This window comes from Myotis brandtii, unplaced genomic scaffold (genome assembly GCF_000412655.1).
Source record: "Myotis brandtii unplaced genomic scaffold, ASM41265v1 scaffold244, whole genome shotgun sequence".
In the NCBI taxonomy this organism is placed as follows: domain Eukaryota; kingdom Metazoa; phylum Chordata; class Mammalia; order Chiroptera; family Vespertilionidae; genus Myotis; species Myotis brandtii.
Window position 1 is genome coordinate 3,368,640 of NW_005359225.1, and position 21,371 is coordinate 3,390,010.

The following is a 21,371-nucleotide window of genomic DNA, read 5'->3' on the forward strand; positions in this document are numbered from 1 at the left end:
ATATAATTTTTATTTTTGCTGATTTCAGAGAGGAAGGGAGAGGGAGAGAGAGAGATAGAAGCATCAATGATGAGAGAGAAACCTACTGGGGATTGAGCCTGCAACCTAGACGTATGTCCTGACTGGGAATTGAACCATGACCTCCTAGTTCATAGGCTGATGCTCAACCACTGAGCCATGCCAGCTGGGCGCTCTCTGCCCTTTTATGCTGTACTCAGGGAAATGGAGACGTAGCTACTTAGTAAATCTGGGAAGGATAACCTGGGCCTCAGCCTTGGCCTCCTTCCCTTGGCAGCAAGCATCGAGCTCTCTCCATCCCTGTAAGAGACAGTGGGGTGTGGGGGATGTGGGGAGTCCTGCCCCACCTCTTGCTCTGATGAGACCGGGTGAGCTCATCAGCTTGATCTGGGGGTTCTCCATGCCACATCCTCCACCTTAGCTTGTGTCTCCTGAGAAAGGCAATTCTTCATTCTTTTCTTTCTTAGTTTATTTAGATCCTGCTTACTGTATGCTGAGGCTCCTCAGAAAGCCCAACATTCAGAAACTTAAGGAATGATCTTAATGGCGAGGTGGGGCAGAGGAGATGTCCTGGAGTCACTCCTCCAGGCTCAGCCCCAGTCACTCACGGTCGCTCAGCACGTCGTAGGCCTCCGCTATTTGCTTGAATATCTCCACTGAGGCTGGCTCCGTGGACTTCAGTGGGTGGTTCTTCAGGGCAAGTTTCCGGTACCTAGAGGAAGGAGGGTTAGAACAAGTCCTAGTAGACCTGGTTCAGAGCTGGCTCAGCTTTCTATTGCCTGGGGGCCTCTTAGAGCTTTGGTGTGCCCAGCTGTAAATCAGGGCTGCGGTGGCCAGGGAAGCACACTGTTCAGACCCCCTTGAAGAGAACCCAGTGTAGGGAGCACAGCTGACTGACAGCCCAGCGGCTGCCCCTACCCAAGGTCTTTGTGCTGATCCTATACCCGCCACCCCAACCCCAGCTGCTCCCAGCCAATGAATAAAGATGCTGGGGATATTAGTGATGGCCCAACTCTGAAGGACACAGGGCTCCTCATCACACAACCTCTGCTGCTTGAGGCCTCCTCATCAGCCTGGCTGAGGTTTTCTGCAGACGAGGCTACAGCCTTCCTTCCCCAAACCTTCCTGCCCTCTCTCCTTCCACAGGTGTCAAACCTACACAGTCCTGCTCCCCCTTCACCCCAAGTGTTTCCCCAATACATTTTTTACACCTCTAATCCTGTCTTGGTGTCTGAACGGACACACAGGCCTCTTGGGAAGAGTAGATAAAATAAGGTGTCAAAGGGCCTGGTACAGAGCGGCACTCCGCGCAGGTCAGGTGCTTTCACCGTCTCCAGTTGCTGTTGCCTATAATCTGAGACGGCTCCGAATTATAGGCAACAGTAACTCTTACTGAGCTGGGTTTGCTGTCCTGGGACCCTACCTCTTCCCATGAGGGTCCTGGCTCAGCCCTTGGAGGCCGTGCAGAGAATCTGCTCTGTCTACCTTAAGAGACTTAAAGATAATTGTCAGGACCCTTCTGAGACTTCTAAAGCAGCCCTTCTCCATGACAGAGGTTGCAGTCAGTTCTGAGGAGATTTGCAAGTAAATTCTATCAGTGAGGAAGAGTAAAGAGATTTGAGAAGAGTTCAGTTTTTCATGTAAACGTGAGTGGCTTTAAGATGATCTCCGCAGTACTATCACCTACTCTCATTCACCTGCTTTCCTGAGTGGGAGACCGGGTGGAGTCACAGTGCCTTTGTGGCAACCTACAGTGAATGAGTGACACTGAAAAGGTTCATTGGTGATTGATTATGAATCATTGTTATATAAGTTTAAATTGGGGGGTGGTGGCAAAATCTAGGTACTCCTATGGGAGAGTGTGTTATACATGTGACTCATCCCTTAAGAGCTGTTGCAGGGGAGAAGGTTTAAGCGCCGTTGTTTGAAACATATGCAGTTCTTTTAATCACTAAATATTTGGTTTCAGATGCAAATGATTGCTGGCATATTCATGTTCATTATCTCATATAATCCCATTTAATACCATGACAACCCTCCTCCCCTTCTTAGGGAGAGATGGGAGAACTGAGGCTCAGAGAGGTTAAGTAATTTGCCCATGTCACACAGCTAGCAGGTAGGAGAACCTGGACTCAGACCTAAATCTTTCCAATGCTTAAGTTGGGCTCATCGTTCTGGATTCCAACTGCCCTCCCTCCGCATGATACTTCCTTCGATGGGCCCCAAAGGCCAGTGAGCTGCTCCGAACAGTGGGTGACATGACACACTGTCCTGAATTGTTCTTTGTTTCACGAGTTTGTGTCTTGTTTCTCCAGCCATACTGTAGCCTCTCTCCACTTACGTCACTTAGATGCCTAATGGACCTGGCCCACGGTAGGCAACTATAGCAGGCCTGGTGTCTGAGTGCGGGCTCTGCTGTTTCCTAGGCATGTGACCTTGGGATAATAATGGCACCTGCCTCCCAGGGTTGTAGGATGATTAAGTGAAATAATGATGGAAGGTTCTCAGAACAACACCTGTACAATTCCATAAATGTAGTAGTATCACTACCCAACCTTAATTGATCGAATTATCCTAGATTCCTTCCTTTTTCTACCCTCTAATTATCCAAGTAATTGTCAAGTCCATTCTCTCCCTTCTGGACAGCCCCCTGCCCTACTTCACGCTTCAGCTTTTGCCTTATCATTACATCCTCTGAAGGGGTCTCTCTCCTTCCAGTATAAGCTTCCACAGCACCCTGCACTTCCCCTTTTGTAACACTCATCACACTTGTGACTTATTCAACATCTGTATTCACCCACAAAATTAAGCTGCATCTCTGAGTCATGCTTATATCTCCTAACCCATTAAGTAGTTGCTCAATAATTATGTGTACAAGTTTTTGTTTTTTTTTTCAGAAAAATGTGCTAACTCCTGTCCTAGACTTTCTTAGAAATAGACCATAACGCCCCCAAACTTGATGCAGTTTATTCAACAGTAAAACCCATGTGACAGCCAAAGTAAAACTTGTAACACATCCTTCTGGCCAGATCACTCTTCTGTTCTCAATCCTTTAGTTCTCCATAATATTCAGAATAAAATTCAAATGTCTCCTTTGTCCCCATTTCATAGTTAGGAAAACCAGGGCACCTAAGAGGGGAAGACAGGGCATGGAGGGTAAAGGATGATGGACTGGGAACCCTGACGCAGCCCAAAGCCAGGCTATAAGTGTGCAAGGAGCACGAGAAGAAACAAGGTTTACTTCGCTTGCCCAAAGCTGTGCAGGAAAGATCAATTTGAAAGAGAAGATGGGGCCTGCCCCAGCACATAACCCAGCTCCTGTCCCAACTTACGCCTTCTTGATCTGGGCATCCTCTGCATTGCGAGTGACATGGAGTATAGCGTAATAATCCTGGCCCATGGCTGGCTGGCCCGCAGTCCTCAATAGCCCTGACGCTAGCCGGGCTGTTAGTCTGCATTCCTTGGTTGCTCCTGGCAACCGCACAGGTGCACTCTGGGAGTTATAGTCCTTCCTGCCTAAGCAAACCACCTTCCCAGCTCTGTCTTATGGAAGAGTGAATGCAAGAACTGAGAGAACTGGGGCTGATTCTGTGACCCTGATAAAGATCACTCAACTCAGAAACCCGAGGGGGTTAAGAGAGTAGCAATTAGTTTTAATTTAAAATTTTTCATAACAAATGCATTTTGCTGTTTTTTAAAATAAATTTTTATTTTAGAAGTTTTAGATTTTCAGACAAGCTGTGAAGATAGTAGAGTTCTCAAATACCCCACACTCAGTTCCCCCATTATTACATCTTACAAGTTCTTTGTACATTTGTCACAAATAATAGCCAATTTTGACATGTCATTTATATCAGAAGTTCATTCTTTATTCAGATTTCCTAGTTTTTAACTTAATGTCTTCTTGCTGTTCCAAGATCCCATCTAGGATCCCGCATTACATTTAGTTGTCACGTCTCCTTAGGCTCCTCTTGACCACAACTGTTTCTCAAACTTTGTTTTTAATGACTTTGACAATTTAAGGAGTACTGGTAATTTTGGAATGTCTCTCAATTAGGATTTGATGTTTTGTTTGTTTTTTATGATTAGACTGGGGGTTGTGGGTTTTGGAAGGAAGACCAGAGTGCCATTCTCATCACATCAGATCAAAGGTATGACCTATCACTGGTGGTGCTGATCTTTTTTTTTAAAATATATTTTATTGATTTTTTACAGAGAGGAAGGGAGAGCGATAGAGAGTTAGAAACATCGATGAGAGAGAAACATCGATCAGCTGCCTCCTGCACACCCCCTACTAGGGATGTGCCCGCAACCAAGGTACATGCCCTTGACCGGAATCGAACCTGGGACCCTTCAATCCTCAGGCCGAGGCTCTATCCACTGAGCCAAACCGGTCAGGGCTGGTGATGCTGATCTTGATCACCTGCTGAGACAGTGTTTGCCAGGTTTTTCCACTGTAAAGTCACTTTGTTTCCCCCTTTCTGGGTTGTACGTTTTGGTGGGAAGTCATTTTGAGGCCCACCCCTAAAGAGTGGGACATTCTGCCCTAACCGGTCTGGCTCAGTGGATAGAGCGTCAGCCTGCGGACTCAAGGGTCCTGGGTTCGATTCTGGTCAAGGGCATGTGCCTTGGTTGCGGGCACATCCCCAGTAGGGAGTGTGCAGGAGGCAGCTGATCGATGTTTCTCTCTCATCGATGTTTCTAACTCTCTGTCCCTCTCCCTTCCTCTCTGTAAAAGATAAATAGAATATATTAAAAAAAAAAAAAAAGAGGGGGACGTTCTGCTTCATCTCCTTGAGGGCAGCAGTGCACTCACAAGCCAGAAAGAGAAAGAAGGGGGGAGGGGAGAGTGATAAAGTAAACAAAAAGTTAAATACTGGGAGATCTGGGTGATTAGAATCCTTTGTACTATTCTTGCAACTTATTTGTAAGTTTGAAATTATTTCAAAATATAAATTAAATTAGAAAAAAATATAAAATATATCCACATTGTTTAAAATAAACCTTACTTTACAAGGCTATTGTAAGGCCTGTGCTTGGTACGGAGTCCTTGCTCCATAGCTGATGCCATTGTCAGCTTAAGAAACAGAGGCACTTCTCACAATAAGTCACAAGGGGGCATCTGAAAACCAAGAAACAAGGTCTAGCAGAGCTTCACTGGGCCTGCAGTGCTGCGGATGGGGGTTGTGCACCCTTCCTTACCCAGAATGCACTACTTAATCCAAAAGAAAAAGTAAGCTTTGTCTGTTACAAAGTGGGGATCAGTCCATTCACAGTGGACAAGGCTTGGGTGTGGATTTCACAGCAGCTCTCAAGGTCACTGCATCCATCACAACCAGGATATCCACTTTGGAGACCTATGGAAAGGGGGTTATGAATGTGACAGCAATGGAGAAGAGTCCAAGAATGGGAACTCAGACACACTGGCCATGTGATGAACTCAAGCCATAATCCTGTTTTGTTTTCTTTCTTTTTTGAGAGAGCGAGAGAGTGGGGGTGTGGGAGGAAGGGAATATCAATTTGTTGTTCCACTTATTTGAGTATTCATTTGTTGATTCTAGTGTGTACCCTGACCAGGGATTGAACCTGGTGTATCAGGACAATGCTCTAACCAACTGAGCCAGACCAGCCAGGGTTCATCCTGGCTTCTTAATCTGACTTCTGAGAGGTCCCCTTGGACTTCCTAGGAATCGATGTTTCTCAGCTCTGGAATATGTCTCTTCGGTCACCTGAGCCTATCACAAATCACTTCTTCAGTGAAATAGCTCTAGTCCCAGGTCTCGTGGCCACATGCTTAGGTGGAAGGAGCACAGGCCTTGGAGACAGACTGAGCAAGGTCCAATCAAGGCTCTGGTACTTAATGTTGAGCCTCAATTTCCTTATCTGTAAAACAGGAATATCTTCCTTTTTAACCGTGTTGTAAGGATTAAATATACACAGATAGAACCCAGAACAGAGTAGATTACTAGTAGATACTCAATGAATGACAATATTTTATTTTCACAATTTTGTTTAGGCATTAGCAACAGGTAGAAAAAAAATGGCATTTAAAGTTAAGATAAACTGTTCAAGTTCCTGCTCTCTATGACCCCTGGCAAATCACTTCATCTCTCTGAGTCTCACTACTGGTATGTCACAAGGTAGCAAAAGACTACATGAGAACATGCCTTTAAGAACTCTGTAAACCAGACTGTTACCTGAGCCAGGAATTACCTTCCTTCCCTTAAATAAATTCCAGAGCTCAGCCACATGGCTCAGCTCAAGCGTTGCAAGCTCCAAACTTTTTCTTTAATAATCTCTAAAATGTAAAGGATATGGCTTTCATGTTCTGGAAATTGTTAAAAAGAATGAAGGTCTAAATGTAAAAGAACTAAGATACTAAGTGAAAATAAGCCACAGAACACATAATGATTCCATTTTTATGTTTAGAGAAAAAAAGAAGTAACCACGTCACACTTTTGCTTAAAAACCCCTTCATGACTCCCCACTGCCAGCCAAGTGAAGTTCAAGCTCCCCATCTGGCATTCAAGCTCCTTCACTATTCGGGCCCTGCCAGCCTCTCCAACCTCATCTCCTACAGGCCAGCCTGGCCATCCTATGAGCCCTGGGTTCCATCTCTGACTAAAGTGCCCTATACCATCTCTTTCTCTAGATCTCAAACTTCAGCATGCTTCAGAATCATGGAAAGCTTGTTAAAATAGATTGTAGGCCCTACCCATAGAATTTCTGATTTAGGTCTGAGGTGGGCTCAAGAATTTCTATTTCTAATTCCCTGGTGATACTAAGAAGCTGTTCTAGGGACCACTTTCACAGCCATTGCCTTTACAATGTTTTGATTCAACTTCATCAACAGTATATAGGCTGACAGACCATGTCGGTTTGCTGGGACTGAAAGCCACAGGTAGCCGAAAACCCCTCAGTACAAGGAAAACTGGGATGGTAGTCATCCTACCTGTACAAAAGTCTTTCCCAGCATGCTGCCTATGGGATCTTTACTGCTCATGTCAACAGTCCTCCTCTAAGACCAGGCCAACAGGAAGTGCCTGAGAAAGGAGTTCCATCAGCCTGACTGACTTTCTGCTGGAATAAGAGCATTTAACAAAGTTTTCAAATTCTGACTCCTCCAAACATACTCTCTTTATTCCCTTCAGAGAACAGGCTTTGGTCCCCTGGTCCTGTAAACATTTAACACAACAGATGTGTGATCAAACTGTAAGCAACCCATCACCTTCCCCGTGTTGCTGCGGTGAGTTTATAGAAGAAGTCGGGCAAATGCAGTGAGCACATGTGAGCTTCTTACTCAGTTCACATTAGTCTTGTGTGGAACAGTAGTTCCACGTGGCCAATGTAGCTGACTCTCTGTGACTTCCGAAGGGTGCCCGCGACAACAAAGAGCACGGTCCTCGGGAAGGACTGATGATGTTTCTGCTCATTGTTGGTCATGGTCAATCGTTTTCATTAACTGGGACTCCTCCTTCACAGGAATCACAGGTCAGAGAGCTGATAGCGCCGCACGAGACCATCTCGACAGCATGTGTAGATCTGCTTCTCCCATGTGGCTACCTGGAATACAAGAGTTCACAGTTCACAGTAAGCCTGGATTCCATTTCAAACAGATAGAGCCTTGTCATTCACCCCCACTAGTACAAGGGAGTCTGAGAAGCTTTATTTACTCCAAAGACAAGAAAATAATTACATCTATATGTATTTTTAAAGTGGCTAGCCATAGTCAAGAGCACTATGACTAGAGACAGTAATTACCCAACTGGAGAGCAAACCCAATAGTGTTGTGCCTGTTTAGAGAGTCTATACCTGGGAGGAGACAGATGGTCCATAATGGCCCTGGGTACCCCTGAGCCTCACAGAATTATACACAAAGAAGTTCTCAATATGTGTCTCTTTTTCTGAGGAGAATTTCATAGACTTCTCAAAAAAGTCTGAGACTCAAAGAAGGTTAAGAGCCACTAAATCAGTGAAAATAGCATTAATTCAGAAGTTAGCTGAGTCTCAGGTTTGCTTATGCATAGCTGCACGACCATGGGCAACTTTCTCAACTCCTCTGGGCCCCAATTTCCTTATTTGTAAACTGAAAATGATATATTAATTCACAACATAGAACACAATGCAGAAACTTTTAGAATTAAAGTGGATCTATGTGCATTTGTCTGGAAAGAGCTCCAAGATGATAAGTAAAAAAACAAAACAAAACAAGTGTCCTGGCCGGTTTGGCTCAGTGGATAGAGTGTTGGCCTGCGGACTGAAGGGTCCTGGTTCAATTATGGTCAAGGGCACATGCCCAGTGTGGGATGTGCAGGAGGCAGCCAATCAATGATTCTCTATGATCATTATGTTTCTCTCTCTCTCTCCCTCTCCCTTCCTCTCTGAAGTCAATAAAAATATATTTTAAAAATAAAATAAAAACAAATAAACAAAAAGTCATAAGGCAATACATATAAGATGATTCCAGTTATGTACAAACTAAGATAAACCTGTATTATTTATATAAATACATAAACACAAAAAACAGTCTTGAAAGATATGTGTCAAACTGTCAATGCCAGTAACTTCTGGAAAGAAGAGCTGAACTAGCTCAACCAGTGTGGCTCAGTGGTTGAGTGTCAATCTATGAACCAGATCGTCAGGGTTTGATTCCCAGTCAGGGCACATGCCCAGGTTGCCAGCTGGATCCCCAGTTTGGGGCATGCAGTAGGCAGCTGATCAATGATTCTCTCTTATCATTGATGTTTCTCTCTCTCTTTCTCTCCCCTCCTCTCTCTGAAATCAATAAAAACATATTTTTTAAAAAACAAGAACTAAACTAAAAAAGTCTTAGAGGAGACTTTTTTCTAGCCATGTATTAATTACATAATTTTTAAAAAATTATATGAAAAAGTAGGAGTAATAATACCTATACTTCAAGGAATGAAAACACTTAATCAATGAGATAATACATGTAAAACATCCTGCACAATGACTGGTCAATCAATATTATTTCCCCTTTTATTTTTCTCTTTTCCATTCTAATCAAATCAATCAATCAGTCTTGAACTTTAAATACTAATATCTAATATTTATAGAGTATTTTAAAATATATATTATTTTTATTGATTTCTGAGAGGAAGGGAGAGGGAGCGAGAGATAGAAACATCAGTGATGAGAAAGAATCATTGATTGGCTGACTGCTGCACACCCCCTACTGGGATCAATCCTGCAACCCAGGCATGTGCCCTGACTGGGAATTGAACTGTTACCTCTTGGTTCATAGGTCGATGCTCAACCACTGAGACACTGGGCTATATAGTATTTTAAATTTATAAGAAGCCTTCATATGCATTATTCCAGTATTATCCTCATTTTACAGATGAACTGATAGACTGGGGAGGTGAAGTGATTTTTCAAGTTTCTAGATCTAGTAAGTGATGAAGTAATTTCTGACTCAAAATTCTGATTTCTTTCTATCCCATCCCTAAGTATTTCATCACCCGTAAAAAGTCACAAAGTAACTGGATTCAGTCCCCTCCAAAGCTCTAGATCCCAGGTGAGAACCATCAAGTCTTGGTCTCCAGTCAGGCCTGTACCTTGTACACAGGGTCACAGTCAGCCCCAGTGAGCTCAATGACATAGTCTAAGTCTTGCTGGACAATGAAACAGCTTCCATCACCTAAAAGACAGAAAGAAAATTTAGAAAACTGAAGAGAAATCTGCATACAAAGAAGTTTTTAAAAACCTCAATATTTTAATTTATTTCTGTACGTCAGTAACCTAAGGAACATTGTCCTAAGACCTAGAAAGGCAAACAGGTCTCATTATGTAGACCAACTGTGAGGACCTACAGTGGCTGCCTAGAATGCGAGGCTACAGAGGATTTGAAGGTCAAGTGCCTTCTGTGGAAAGAAGGTTTGTCTTTGATGAGCAATACCTGCCAAGGGCACAGAGCAAGCAACTACAGATTTAGGTATCTGTATGAAAACTTATCCTAAGCAATAACTTTTAACAGGAAAGTTATCTACACAAATGTTTTTCTAAAAAAAAAAAAAAATCTATGCCCCACAAATTATTCTTCAATCTATAATCTTGACCATATATATTAGGCAAAGGAAAAAAGTTATACCAAGAAAATAAATGTATATCTAATTTTTAAGCTTTTCCTCAGAAGAGCATAGATAAATGAAACTTGGGGTTTTAAACTGATAATTAAGGTGATTTATTGGTCTTACTTGATATAAAAGTAGTAATACATGCTCATTAAAGAAAACTTTTAAAATAAAGAAACAGAGAAGTAAAAAAGTCACCTATAATCTATCAAAGATAATTACTGTTAACTTTTTTGCATAAAAGAATATCTTTTTTAAAAATATATTTTTATTGATTTCAGAGAGGGAGAGGAAGAGAGAGATAGAAACATCAGTGATGAGAGGGAATCATTGATTGGCTGCCTCCTGCATGCCCCACACTGGGGATAGAGCCTTCAACCCTGCATGTGTCCTTGGCTGGAATCGAACCTGGGACCCTTCAGTCCTCAGGCCGAGGCTCTATCCACTGAGCCAAACCAGCTAGGGCATAAAAGAATATCTTTTACATAAAGTTTTTTCTGTATTAAGACTATGACTTTGTATAGAACACTTGAAAATAATCAAAAGATAATATTTAAAATTTTCAGAAATCTGAAAAACTGCTTTCCAAAATTATGTTAATAAATTTTAGTTTAATTATTCTGTTCATCAATCTATATACTCCAACCAGCAACATACAGGAGGACTTTATCCTTCCTTCAATCTCCCCCCACTACACAGCCAGGTGGTTCAGCTGGTTGGGAGTATTGTCTCACCCACCAAAAGATTGCTGGTTCAGTACCCAGTTGGGGTAAGTAACGGAGGCAACCAATTGATGTTTCTCTCATCAATGTTTCTAAAACGATCTCTCACTCATGCTCTCCCTAAAAACAAACAAACAAATAAATAAATCAACATATCCTTGGGTATTAAAAATAATCCTCCCCACCAAATCCTTATCTTTTAGAGATACTCATAGAAATACTGACATGAAATAATATGTCTGTGATATATTTCAAAACATGACACAAGATTGGTCATAAATTGTTAATAGTTGAAGCTGGACAACGGTTCATTATGCTATTCTTCTCTCTACCTCCGTACATATCTGGCAATTTCCATAATAAAAAGTTTTAAAAGTTATTTAATCTGGCAATTTCAATCTCCTCTCTAGTGAATCAGAGTTCCAAAGTAGCTCAGAGATCATCTATTTCTGACTTCTAAACCAAGTACAGAATTCCTTCCTCAGCACCTTGCAGGGCAGCCACCAGCCTATACTTGTCCATCTCCTGGTTAGTGGTGCTCATGACATCAATTCCCACTTCTTTCTTATGAAATAGAATGCTTTTGTTTATATTGAACTGAAATGTGGCTCCTGATAACTTTCTTTCTTTAAAAATAAAAGTTTTTATTGATTTTTTAGAGAGAGAGAAAGGGGGAGAGAGAGAAACATCAATGTGAGAGAGATACATTGATGGTGGCCTCCTGCACACACCCCCACCAGGGATCAAACCCACAACCTGGGTATGTGCCCTGACTGGGAATCGAACCGGTGACCTTTCAGTGCATGGCACGATGCTCAACCAACTAAGTCATACCAGCCAGGGCCTGATAACTTTTTTTTATTTGTCTTAATATAAGAGTCTGTATTCGAGCTAGCTCGGCTCCCCCACCCCGCCGCCCCAGCAGCAGGAAGCAGAGAGAGAACGGTCATAAATTGTTAATAGTTGAAGCTGGACAACGGTTCATTATGCTATTCTTCTCTCTACCTCCGTACATATATGGCAATTTCCATAATAAAAAGTTTTAAAAGTTATTTAATCTGGCAATTTCAATCTCCTCTCTAGTGAATCAGAGTTCCAAAGTAGCTCAGAGATCATCTATTTCTGACTTCTAAACCAAGTACAGAATTCCTTCCTCAGCACCTTGCAGGGCAGCCACCAGCCTATACTTGTCCATCTCCTGGTTAGTGGTGCTCATGACATCAATTCCCACTTCTTTCTTATGAAATAGAATGCTTTTGTTTATATTGAACTGAAATGTGGCTCCTGATAACTTTCTTTCTTTAAAAATAAAAGTTTTTATTGATTTTTTAGAGAGAGAGAAAGGGGGAGAGAGAGAAACATCAATGTGAGAGAGATACACTGATGGTGGCCTCCTGCACACACCCCCACCAGGGATCAAACCCACAACCTGGGTATGTGCCCTGACTGGGAATCGAACCGGTGACCTTTCAGTGCATGGCACGATGCTCAACCAGCTAAGTCATACCAGCCAGGGCCTGATAACTTTTTTTTATTTGTCTTAATTTTGTCCTCTGAACATAGAGTTATAAATTTGTTTATTCCCTTTACTTTTAGATCAATGACAGAAGTTATACCTTTCTTTCTTTCCAGTAGAAAAGAGTTACAAAAGTAGAAGGGGCATGAGTTAGCTCTTTTCCACATGTTACTCTTCACTTCACCCACACACCCCTTGGCACAGAGTTATTGGTATGTTTTTTAAGTGGCCTGAAGATAGGGCGGGGGAGGGAAGAAATGCAGAGGACCGGGGTAGCCTACATGCTGGTTCTCGGGGATACTAAGCTCTGTTTCGTCAGAACTGCCAGAGACGACATCAACTTCTCATGTGCTGCAATGTGACTCTAGGTTTGTTCACAATCCTTCTGTCTTAAAAGTCTCATTTTAAGCCAGAGTGGGAAACCATCCATAATTTTTGTGAATTTCTCACTGTTATTACTTCAGCAAGGAAAGGTGATATCTACTACTGAGTTTCTTTTCTCTCCTCTCAAAAAAATGTATGTTTACAATAGGTCTTCTTTTGCACTTAAGTTTCTATGTGCAAATCTTACCTCCTGATAAGCCCCAGCTCGAGTCCCATTTCCTCTAGGAAGCTTCTAACCAACCCGTCAATCTCTTGTAACACTTACTAATTCCTGTAACTTTAACATATCTTGCCCGATAGCATAATTCTGCTTTTTGTGGGTGTGTGCCCTGTCACTGGATCACGATGACAAGGAACACTTTTTAGGAGGGCTTACAGGGCAAGGGGCAGTAACAGGAGTAAGAAGCAACTATCATTCATAGACCGTTTGCTTAATGCTGAGCACTTTACATACTTTATCTCTGAGGAGAGTGAGACAGAAAAGTGAAATGATTTACCAAAGGTCACCGAACTATTAGATTAAGTCATATATTATTGCCATTTTTATAAGTAAAAAATTATTATATATTAGGAAAGTCATATATGGCTGAATCTCATAGTAAGTGATGGAGTGATGATTTAAACTCATTGATTAGATTGTCAGTTTGGGTCCAAAATCTATGATTTTACTATATCATGTTGCCCAATAAAATATGGACCAAGTAGGAGGTCAGGTTTAGAAGCTATGGATTCCAATAATTAACAGCTGAAACCATGAGACTTGTCAGTCCTTGAGGAAGCACAGAGGAGAAAGGGGAAAAGGACAAAGACTAAACTCAGGAAATATCGCTGGTTTAGGGATGGCAACAATAGTAGGAATAACAAAAGGATTCAATTTCAACAAACAACTTGAAAACATACAGTGTGCCATGAATCATGCTAGGCATATAAGCTAATGAAACCGGAGAAAGGATCAGTAACTGAAGAAAGAGAATAATCAGGAGATTAATTAGTATCACCGAAGTCAAAGGAGCTAAGTATTTTTTTTGTATTTAATTCTTTATTGTTTAAAGTATTACATAAGTCTCCTTTTTCCCCCATTGACCTCTCCCCGCTGCCCCAACCCCCAGCACATGCCCTCACCACCCTCCCCCGATACACACCCAAAGGAGCTAAGTTTTAAGGAGGGACTAACAGTAATAAAATTTCTTACTACTCAAGAGTCATGAAAATATGTACTCACTCATTCAACAAATATTTGCTATAATTCTTCAGTGCAAGAGCTGGGGTTACAGAAATGAAGAGATATAGTACTTGTCCTCACGGAAACTTTGGGACAAGACAGTCTATACCTTTAAAGGCCACTGGATCTAGCAAGAAGCTAATCATTGGGGGCTACAAGAGGGGAATTTGAGCAGAAAGATGAGGCCAGAATAGAGATCTCAAGGGAAGAGTGTGGCATGGCAGCAGCGGAATGAAAGAAAAAGGATCACAAGAGTGGTAGCAGCAGCATCAGAGAAGCTGTCACAAGCTATGCCAGCGGCTCTCTTATTAAGGCTCCATAAAGAGTACTGCTGCGTCACTAAACTGATGCCAAGACAGGGAGGAAGAAAGAGAGACTGAGAGAGAGCAAGTGCAGAGAGCTATAAAATTGGGTCTGCAGATTCCTGACTACTCTGCTATGGTGTGGAAATCCTGAAGGAGAAGGGCTAAGGAAACGAGGCACATTGTGACAGGAAGGATTTGAGAGATGGCCACGAATACCCAGGACTGTTGGCTACCTACTCACCTATTTCCTGCTCTTCTCCTGATTGGCAGAAAAGCCCAGATTCCTTCCAGTAACAGGGACGTGGAGAGGAGCCTGATTAGCCCAAGCGAATTATGGTAACTGTACTCTCCTTGCTGGTGACTGCGTTTGGCATGGGCATGTATTATAATCTGGACAATAAGGTTTACCTGCTGGGCTGTTCCTGATAAATTTTTTTTTTTAAATGCCTTACTAACTGTGAGCTCCTTTAGGGCAGACTGTCACTGATTCATTATTGAATCCTCAATGTTTTACAATAAAGGACAATACATTTACTCTACCAATGTTTACTGAGCACCAACTACATAGTGGGCACTAAGTTAAATGCTGGAGATAAAAACAATGAATAGCATAGTCACTATTGTCAAGGAGCTTGGACTGGAGGGGGACATAGACAATTATAATGTAGGGTGAGAAACACTATGTGATAAGCACAATATGCCAAACAATTGTGGAGGACCATGCCCCTAGCACAGCCACAGACCAGACCCTTAAACCTCTGTGAAACTGAATTGCATGGAACCATCTCTTCTCATTGGCCCTTGGACCCACCTTGGCTAGCAATGAATCCGTCTCTGAATCTCAGCAGGGATAGAACTGGTGCTCCTGATCTGTGGATGACTTGTACTGGAGCCCTAGGATTCACAGTAAAAGGGGCAATTAGTTTTTTTCTTCAAAAGCAATGCCTGATTATATAGTACTAACCACATAATAGCAAAAAGGACATAAACAGAGATTAAATATTCATATGGCTTCTTCCCTGCAAGATAATTAAATGGTAGATCAAGACAACCCATTCTAAAATACTGTGGAGTGAATTTAAATCTGTCTCTAAACATGTCATTGAACTGAATAAGCCTGGTCACCACCACTATCTCCAGTTTTCGGGGAAGCCTTACAATGTTAACAATATGTAAATCTTTTTGCTTCTAGATAATTAAGACAGTTATGAAATATTAAAATTTTCAGGATTCTATATAAAACAAAACAGAAAGGTGAGTGACTATATATATACATAACATCAATGATGAGAATCATTAATAGGCTGCCTCCTGCATGCCCCCTACTGGGGATCAAGCCTGCAACCTGGGCATGTGCCCTGATCGGGAATCGAACCATGACCTCTTGGTTCATAGGTTGACACTCAACCACTGAGCCATACAGCTGGGCAAGAGTAATTTTATAATAGTGATCACAGAGTCCCTATCTCCAGGGAGGCAAAAACAAGTACAAAAATAAAGTAACTTAACTTATGGAAGAAAAGGTATAAGCTGGTCACTCTTTAGCTGGAATTTCTTCACTGCTCTTGGAATAAAGTTCAAACTCCTTAGGCTGGTATGCAAGTCTTTTCTAGGCAAACTCACACTTTCCTGTCTGTTGCCCTGTTTGCAGGGTACATATCTGTCATATCAAACTATTCAGAGATCCCTGAAAGTGCCATACTTTCACATGCCTTCATGCTTCTCTATATGCTATTCTGCCCTTTCTTCTTTACTTGGTAACTCCCTACTGGACAAGATGCAATTAAAGCCTCATCTCCTTGGGAAGTAATCTCACCTTCTTCCCTCTCCCTGGTGCTTCCTCATATCCCTGTCAGACCGCTGACCACACTGCATCACGACAGTCTTTTACTTGTTGGGTGTTACTACTAGACTCCAAATGCCTAAAAGTCAGAATCTATATCTTGTCTGGTTTTCAGTGCCCTGCACAAGGCCTGGTGCCCACAGAAGCTATTCAATAAATATCAGTTGAACAAAGGAAGGAAATAGAGAGAGGAAGAAGTTGTAGACATGTTAAATCCTGGGACAGAGAGGTTTTCTTTGGATAGCTTTAGGATCAGAATAAGGCCTGTTTGAAATAGGTTATGATAAAAGCTAAATAAAGAACCAGAGTTGGCTTATTTCAAACTGAAAAATGACCAATTTTAGGCTAACCCAGATCTAATACATAAAGAAAATTACTGAGCTCCTTAAAATTAAGTTTTACACAATAATTTTAAAGTGAAATATTAGTTCATTATTTAACCTTAATTTCCAAAGCAATCACCACAATAGGACATTCATGACAGTATGAATCAAACCACCTTTTAATGATTCCAAGAATGATAAGGACTCTAGTAATAAGAACAATCAGACAATTCACAGCAGAAAACCTTTATAAATGGAAAAATATATCCTTGATTCAATAATAGCCTATATGCTATGCTAAACCAATGTTAAAGCCAAAAAAATTTCCACTCTGTAGAAGGTCTACATCATGCAAAGGAATGGTGACTCACCTTGGACTCCTCACATCCAGCTGATAAATGTTTCCATCCTGTGTCCCAGCCAACAGCAAGAAGCCAGAGAGAAAAGTACAGCAGTTGAAGGCATCTGAGCCAATAAAGAGGAATACCTGGGAAAAGTAGGAGACAAAAATGCTGTTAAAGCTTAATTTGTTTCCAGGAATAAACAGGCACCAAAAAAATAAAAATTTTACTATTTTTAGAGATATTTTCTTTCTTCCCCCTTTAAGCATTCTTTTTTTTTTTTAAGAATCAAATTTTCCCCTTTATTCATTTATTTTTATTTTTTAATCCTCACTCAAGGATATTTTTCCATTAATTTTTAGAGAGAGTGGAAGAGAGAGGGAAAGACAGAGAGAACTATGGATGTGAGAGAAGCACATCGATTGGTTGCCTTCTGCATGGGCTTGGGCCCAGGTCAGGGAAGAGTCTGCAACCGATGTACATGCCTTTGACTGGAATCGAACCCGGGACCCTTCGGTTCACAGGTTGACGCTCTATCCACTGAGCCAAACCGGCCAGGGCCCTTTAAGCATTCTTGGTCTAAACCATGCCCTCACCAACAACTGAGAAAGAAGCACTTCCAGGATTTCAGGAACCTGAGGTTGGCTGAGGACTTCAGCAGTTTATATAATACCACAGTCTGAGGCAGCAATTTTCAAACTACTACCTCTCAACACATTGACTCATAGAATCCTCAACACCAAAATCCTTCTTTTCCCTCTTTTCATTACAACCTTCCATTTGAGAAACACTTGCAATGCACACATTTAAGATTTGCTTCATGTCACTTATAACCACCTTTTGAAGGGAGATAATTTGTAGGAAAAACCAACCTTAAATAAAGTGGCAACTTAAAGAATCACAATTCTCCCTATGTACTTGAGAAAAGAAATTATCAGATTTTTATTATTCCTTACTGTTAGCTGATATTGATAATTTCTCCCTTGAATGTTCTAAAAAGGAAAGATACAAAGCAAAACAAAACAAAAATCCTTGATTTCCCTTTGGAAGTAAAAGCCAGCATGGAAATTCAGAGTGCAAAGGCAGTATGATGACAAATAATGATGTTCCTGGAACAACTTTGAAAATGGAAACATCACCAATAAAATGAACTAAGGAGATAAAATGAAAATACACAGCTTATGGCCAAACCAAATCATTAAAATTATCTGGTGATGGAGTTAAAATCTGAAAAACCCAATCCCAGGGAACTCAGAGTTTATTAAGAACACAGTATGCTCAGCAAAACTTCAGAGTTAAATTCAACTAATTCTTCTATAAAAGATATTCCGATCATTATCTGATCTAGAGCCCTGAGTGTGTGAGTTCTTTACTCAGAATTTCTTCATGTTACCTTAGAGGTGGAAAGGAATCTATACAATCATTTTATGTACAGCACATGAAGGCCCAGAGGGAAAGTGACTTGCGGTAGAGCATTTAATCCTCATCACATAACTCTATGAGATAAGTCCTACCAGGCCCAGTTTAATGATGAGGAGACTGAGGGTCAGACAGGTTAAGTAACCTGTGCGATGTCATAGCCATAAGTGGAAGAGCTGGAATTTAAATGTTGCTCTATTCTAAATCCCATGCTATTAATCACTACAATGGACTGCCTCTCACTCATGCAGCTTCCTCAAAAGGTGAGCACAGTGTGATTTTAGAAATGTTTCTAAAACACCCTTCCAAGAATCAGAGTGACCCAGCTTGCCCCAGAGTTCAAAGAACTTAGAGGAACCACTTGCCGGCTGCCTGCTCTGTAGTCCCAAGCACTGAAGCTTCTTATCTTCCCGGGCCAACAGCAGCATTTTCGATTCTGTTCCAACCTCCCGTTCACCTGTATGACAGATGAGCTATGTCAATAACTGGTTGATCAGCTGGCAGTACCCAGAAAGCAAGACACTGATGGCTGTTTACTGAATTACTCTGTTAGTGATTCACTCATTAATTTTTAAAAATATATTTTTATTAAATTTTAAAGTAAGAAAGGGGAGGGAGAGAGGGAGAAAAGGAGGGAGAGATAGAGATAGAGATAGAGAGAGAGAAACATTGATTGGTTGCTGCCTGTGTGCCCCCTATCGGAGATCCAGCCCACAACCCAGGCATGTACCCTGATCGGGACTCAAACTGGCAACCTTTTGGTGCACTGGACGACGCCCAACCAACTGAGCCACACTGGGGTCAGACAGTGTAAGGGTTTGTGATAAACCATGGTAAAGGGTTAAGATTTTAATGTATGTGTAAAAGGAGGCCACTGGAGAAGAGCAGGGACAAAGAACAGTGGCATGACTTGATTTATGTTTTTTCAATGACCACAATGGTTGCTCTGAGGAGAATGGATTCTAGGAGAATAGTACAAGCAATAGATGATGATAGATTGCACCAGGATACTGGTAGGAGGGAGAACGGGAGGGAGAGAGCAAGGTGGAAAAATTAGAAACACTTTGAAGGTAGAGAAGACTTTGCTGATGTAGGACATGAGGAAAGGCAGGGGTGAACTATGAATGAATCCCAGGCTTTGGGCCTGAGCAATGGTAAGATGGAGAAAAACAGATTGGGGGATGGCGGTAGGAATAAAACACTCTGTGTCAGACAAGGTAAGTTTGAGCTATTAGACATCTAAATAGAGTCTAAATCACAGGTGAGAGGCCTATACTTTAGATATACTTTTGGAAATCACCAGCTTAAATACAATACTTAAAGCCCTTGATCACCCAGGGAGAAACTGTAGTTAGAGCTGAGGGTCCTCCAATACTTAAAGGTAGAATAAAGGAGATTTATAAAAGTAGACTAAGAATTAGCAGCCAGTGAGATAGGAAGAAAAGCAGTATAATGTGATATCACAGAAGCCAAGACAGAAAAGTTTCCTGAGAAGAGGGGCCGACATTGAACTCTGTAGAAAATTCAGAAAGAAAAGCACAGAAAAGTAACACTGGATTAGGCAACGTGGAGTCCCTGGTAACCCTGCCCTAGCTCCCATCCTCCCATCCTTCCTATTCTTGTCTGTCCACCTGGAATCCATCCTTCAAGATTCAAGTCAACTCCTTTTGTGACACCTTTCACATCAACACTAACCCAATACAGTGTCTTCTTCTAAGAATCACTAAGTTATTTCAGCCAAAAATTTATTGTTCTCTGTTTTATAGGCATTCATCTAATCTGATATTAAATTGTAATTACTCAAATGCAATAACTATGACACATAGTTCTTTTTTAGATTTTAAGGCAACAGAAACAGAGTAGGTTTGCAATAATATTAATCTTATGGTGAAACAGAAATACCAGCTACAGAGCAGAAAAGGACGGGCCTAAGGAAACAAAATAGCTCATAGGTCCTTATCAACTTACTGGGCATCTGCTCAGGGCAGCCGAGGTTGATGGAGTTGTCAGCAGCACCCACAGCCACTCCATTGATGGAAGAACCACAGTCTGCAATGACTCCCAGGCAGGCTGAGCGCCCACAATCCCAAAGTCGTGCTGTTCCATCTCGAGAACCAGATACCACATTCCTCCCCCGATCAACAATGGCTGTATCTAGGATACCTGGCAAGAGGAAAAAAAAGATCCTGAGATAGAGTAAGTAGTAAAGGAACTTCAAGGGCAGAGAAGACAGATCTGCATAAATGACTCCACTCCTTCACAAACATACTGGATAGATACTACATGCTGGGCACGGTCAAGTGCTAGAAAAAAACAAATAAATAGAACAGAGTCCCTGCTTCCCAACGGTTCAAAGACTGGCTGTGAGAGACAGACATGGAAAAAGCTTTGGATTTAATTTTTAGTGAGGTGTCCTAGAGCAGTGGTTTTCAAGGTTTTATTTTGGCTTTAAAATCTGTTTTTTAAACAAAAATTAAGTACAAATCTTATAGAATTCCATTTGAAAAATCAGTTTTTTAAAAAGATCCTGGTGGTTCCATTGAGAACTCATTGAAAGGGTTAGTCTCCCCATCTTAAAAGGAAGGATGTGACTTCTGGTCCAGCCAAGATGGAGTAACCCCATTCCTCCCAGGTTCTTCCTCTCACAACTACAAGAACCTGGACATAACAACACATAAGCCTAGGAAGACTGAAGGATGGAAAGAAGGCAGACCATCTAGGGACCTCAGGACTTGAGCAATGAGTTCCCTGGACTTCCTTATTGCTTCCCACCTACGCTGGACAGGACTCTGCAGAAGTCTGCAACATGCAACTGGTTAAAAAACCAGACACAGGACCATCTTTCCTTCCCTCCGGCAGCTGCAGCCATGAAGGTTGAGCTGTGCAGTTTTAGTGGGTACAATATCTACCCTGGACATGGGAGGTGCTATGCCAGGACCGACGGGAAGGGTTTCCAGTTTCTTAATGCAAAATGGGAGTTGGCATTGCTTTCCAAGAGGAATCCTTGACAGATAAACTGGACTGTCCTCTACTAAAGAAAGCACAAAAAGGCACAGGCGGAAGAAATTCAAAAGAAAAGAACCCGCCGTGCAGTCAAAGTCCAGAGGGCCATCACTGGTGCATTTCTGCTGATATAATGGCCAAGAGGAACCAGAAACCTGAAGTTAGGAAAATTCAATGAGAA

At 41.7% G+C, this 21,371-nt stretch overlaps 2 protein-coding genes across 7 annotated transcripts in view; both read right to left on the reverse strand.

Annotated features, from left to right (window-relative positions):
- DNAJB13 (DnaJ (Hsp40) homolog, subfamily B, member 13) overlaps window positions 1-3,552 on the reverse strand; it is a 10,576-nt gene extending 7,024 nt beyond the window's left edge. The window contains exons 1-2 of the mRNA XM_005867086.2: window positions 3,351-3,552; window positions 627-730 (exon numbers count right to left, since the gene is read on the reverse strand). Coding sequence (XP_005867148.1) covers window positions 627-730; window positions 3,351-3,418 — 172 coding nt within the window. The 5' untranslated portion in view covers window positions 3,419-3,552. The remainder of the gene's footprint in view (window positions 1-626; window positions 731-3,350) is intronic.
- Window positions 3,553-5,991: 2,439 nt separating this feature from the next.
- Window positions 5,992-21,371, reverse strand: part of PAAF1 (proteasomal ATPase-associated factor 1) — a 31,437-nt gene continuing 16,057 nt past the window's right edge. For 5 of the 6 annotated variants that reach the window (XM_005867088.2, XM_005867087.2, XM_014540434.1 and 2 more), the window contains 6 exons: window positions 20,156-20,350; window positions 18,553-18,644; window positions 16,799-16,914; window positions 15,073-15,155; window positions 9,597-9,679; window positions 5,992-7,581 (listed from right to left, as the gene is read on the reverse strand). In XM_005867088.2, coding sequence (XP_005867150.1) covers window positions 7,504-7,581; window positions 9,597-9,679; window positions 15,073-15,155; window positions 16,799-16,914; window positions 18,553-18,644; window positions 20,156-20,350 — 647 coding nt within the window. In that variant the 3' untranslated portion in view covers window positions 5,992-7,503. Of the gene's footprint in view, window positions 7,582-9,596; window positions 9,680-15,072; window positions 15,156-16,798; window positions 16,915-18,552; window positions 18,645-20,155; window positions 20,351-21,371 lie in introns of those variants that run through there. The other variant, XM_014540433.1, reaches the window with a different exon arrangement.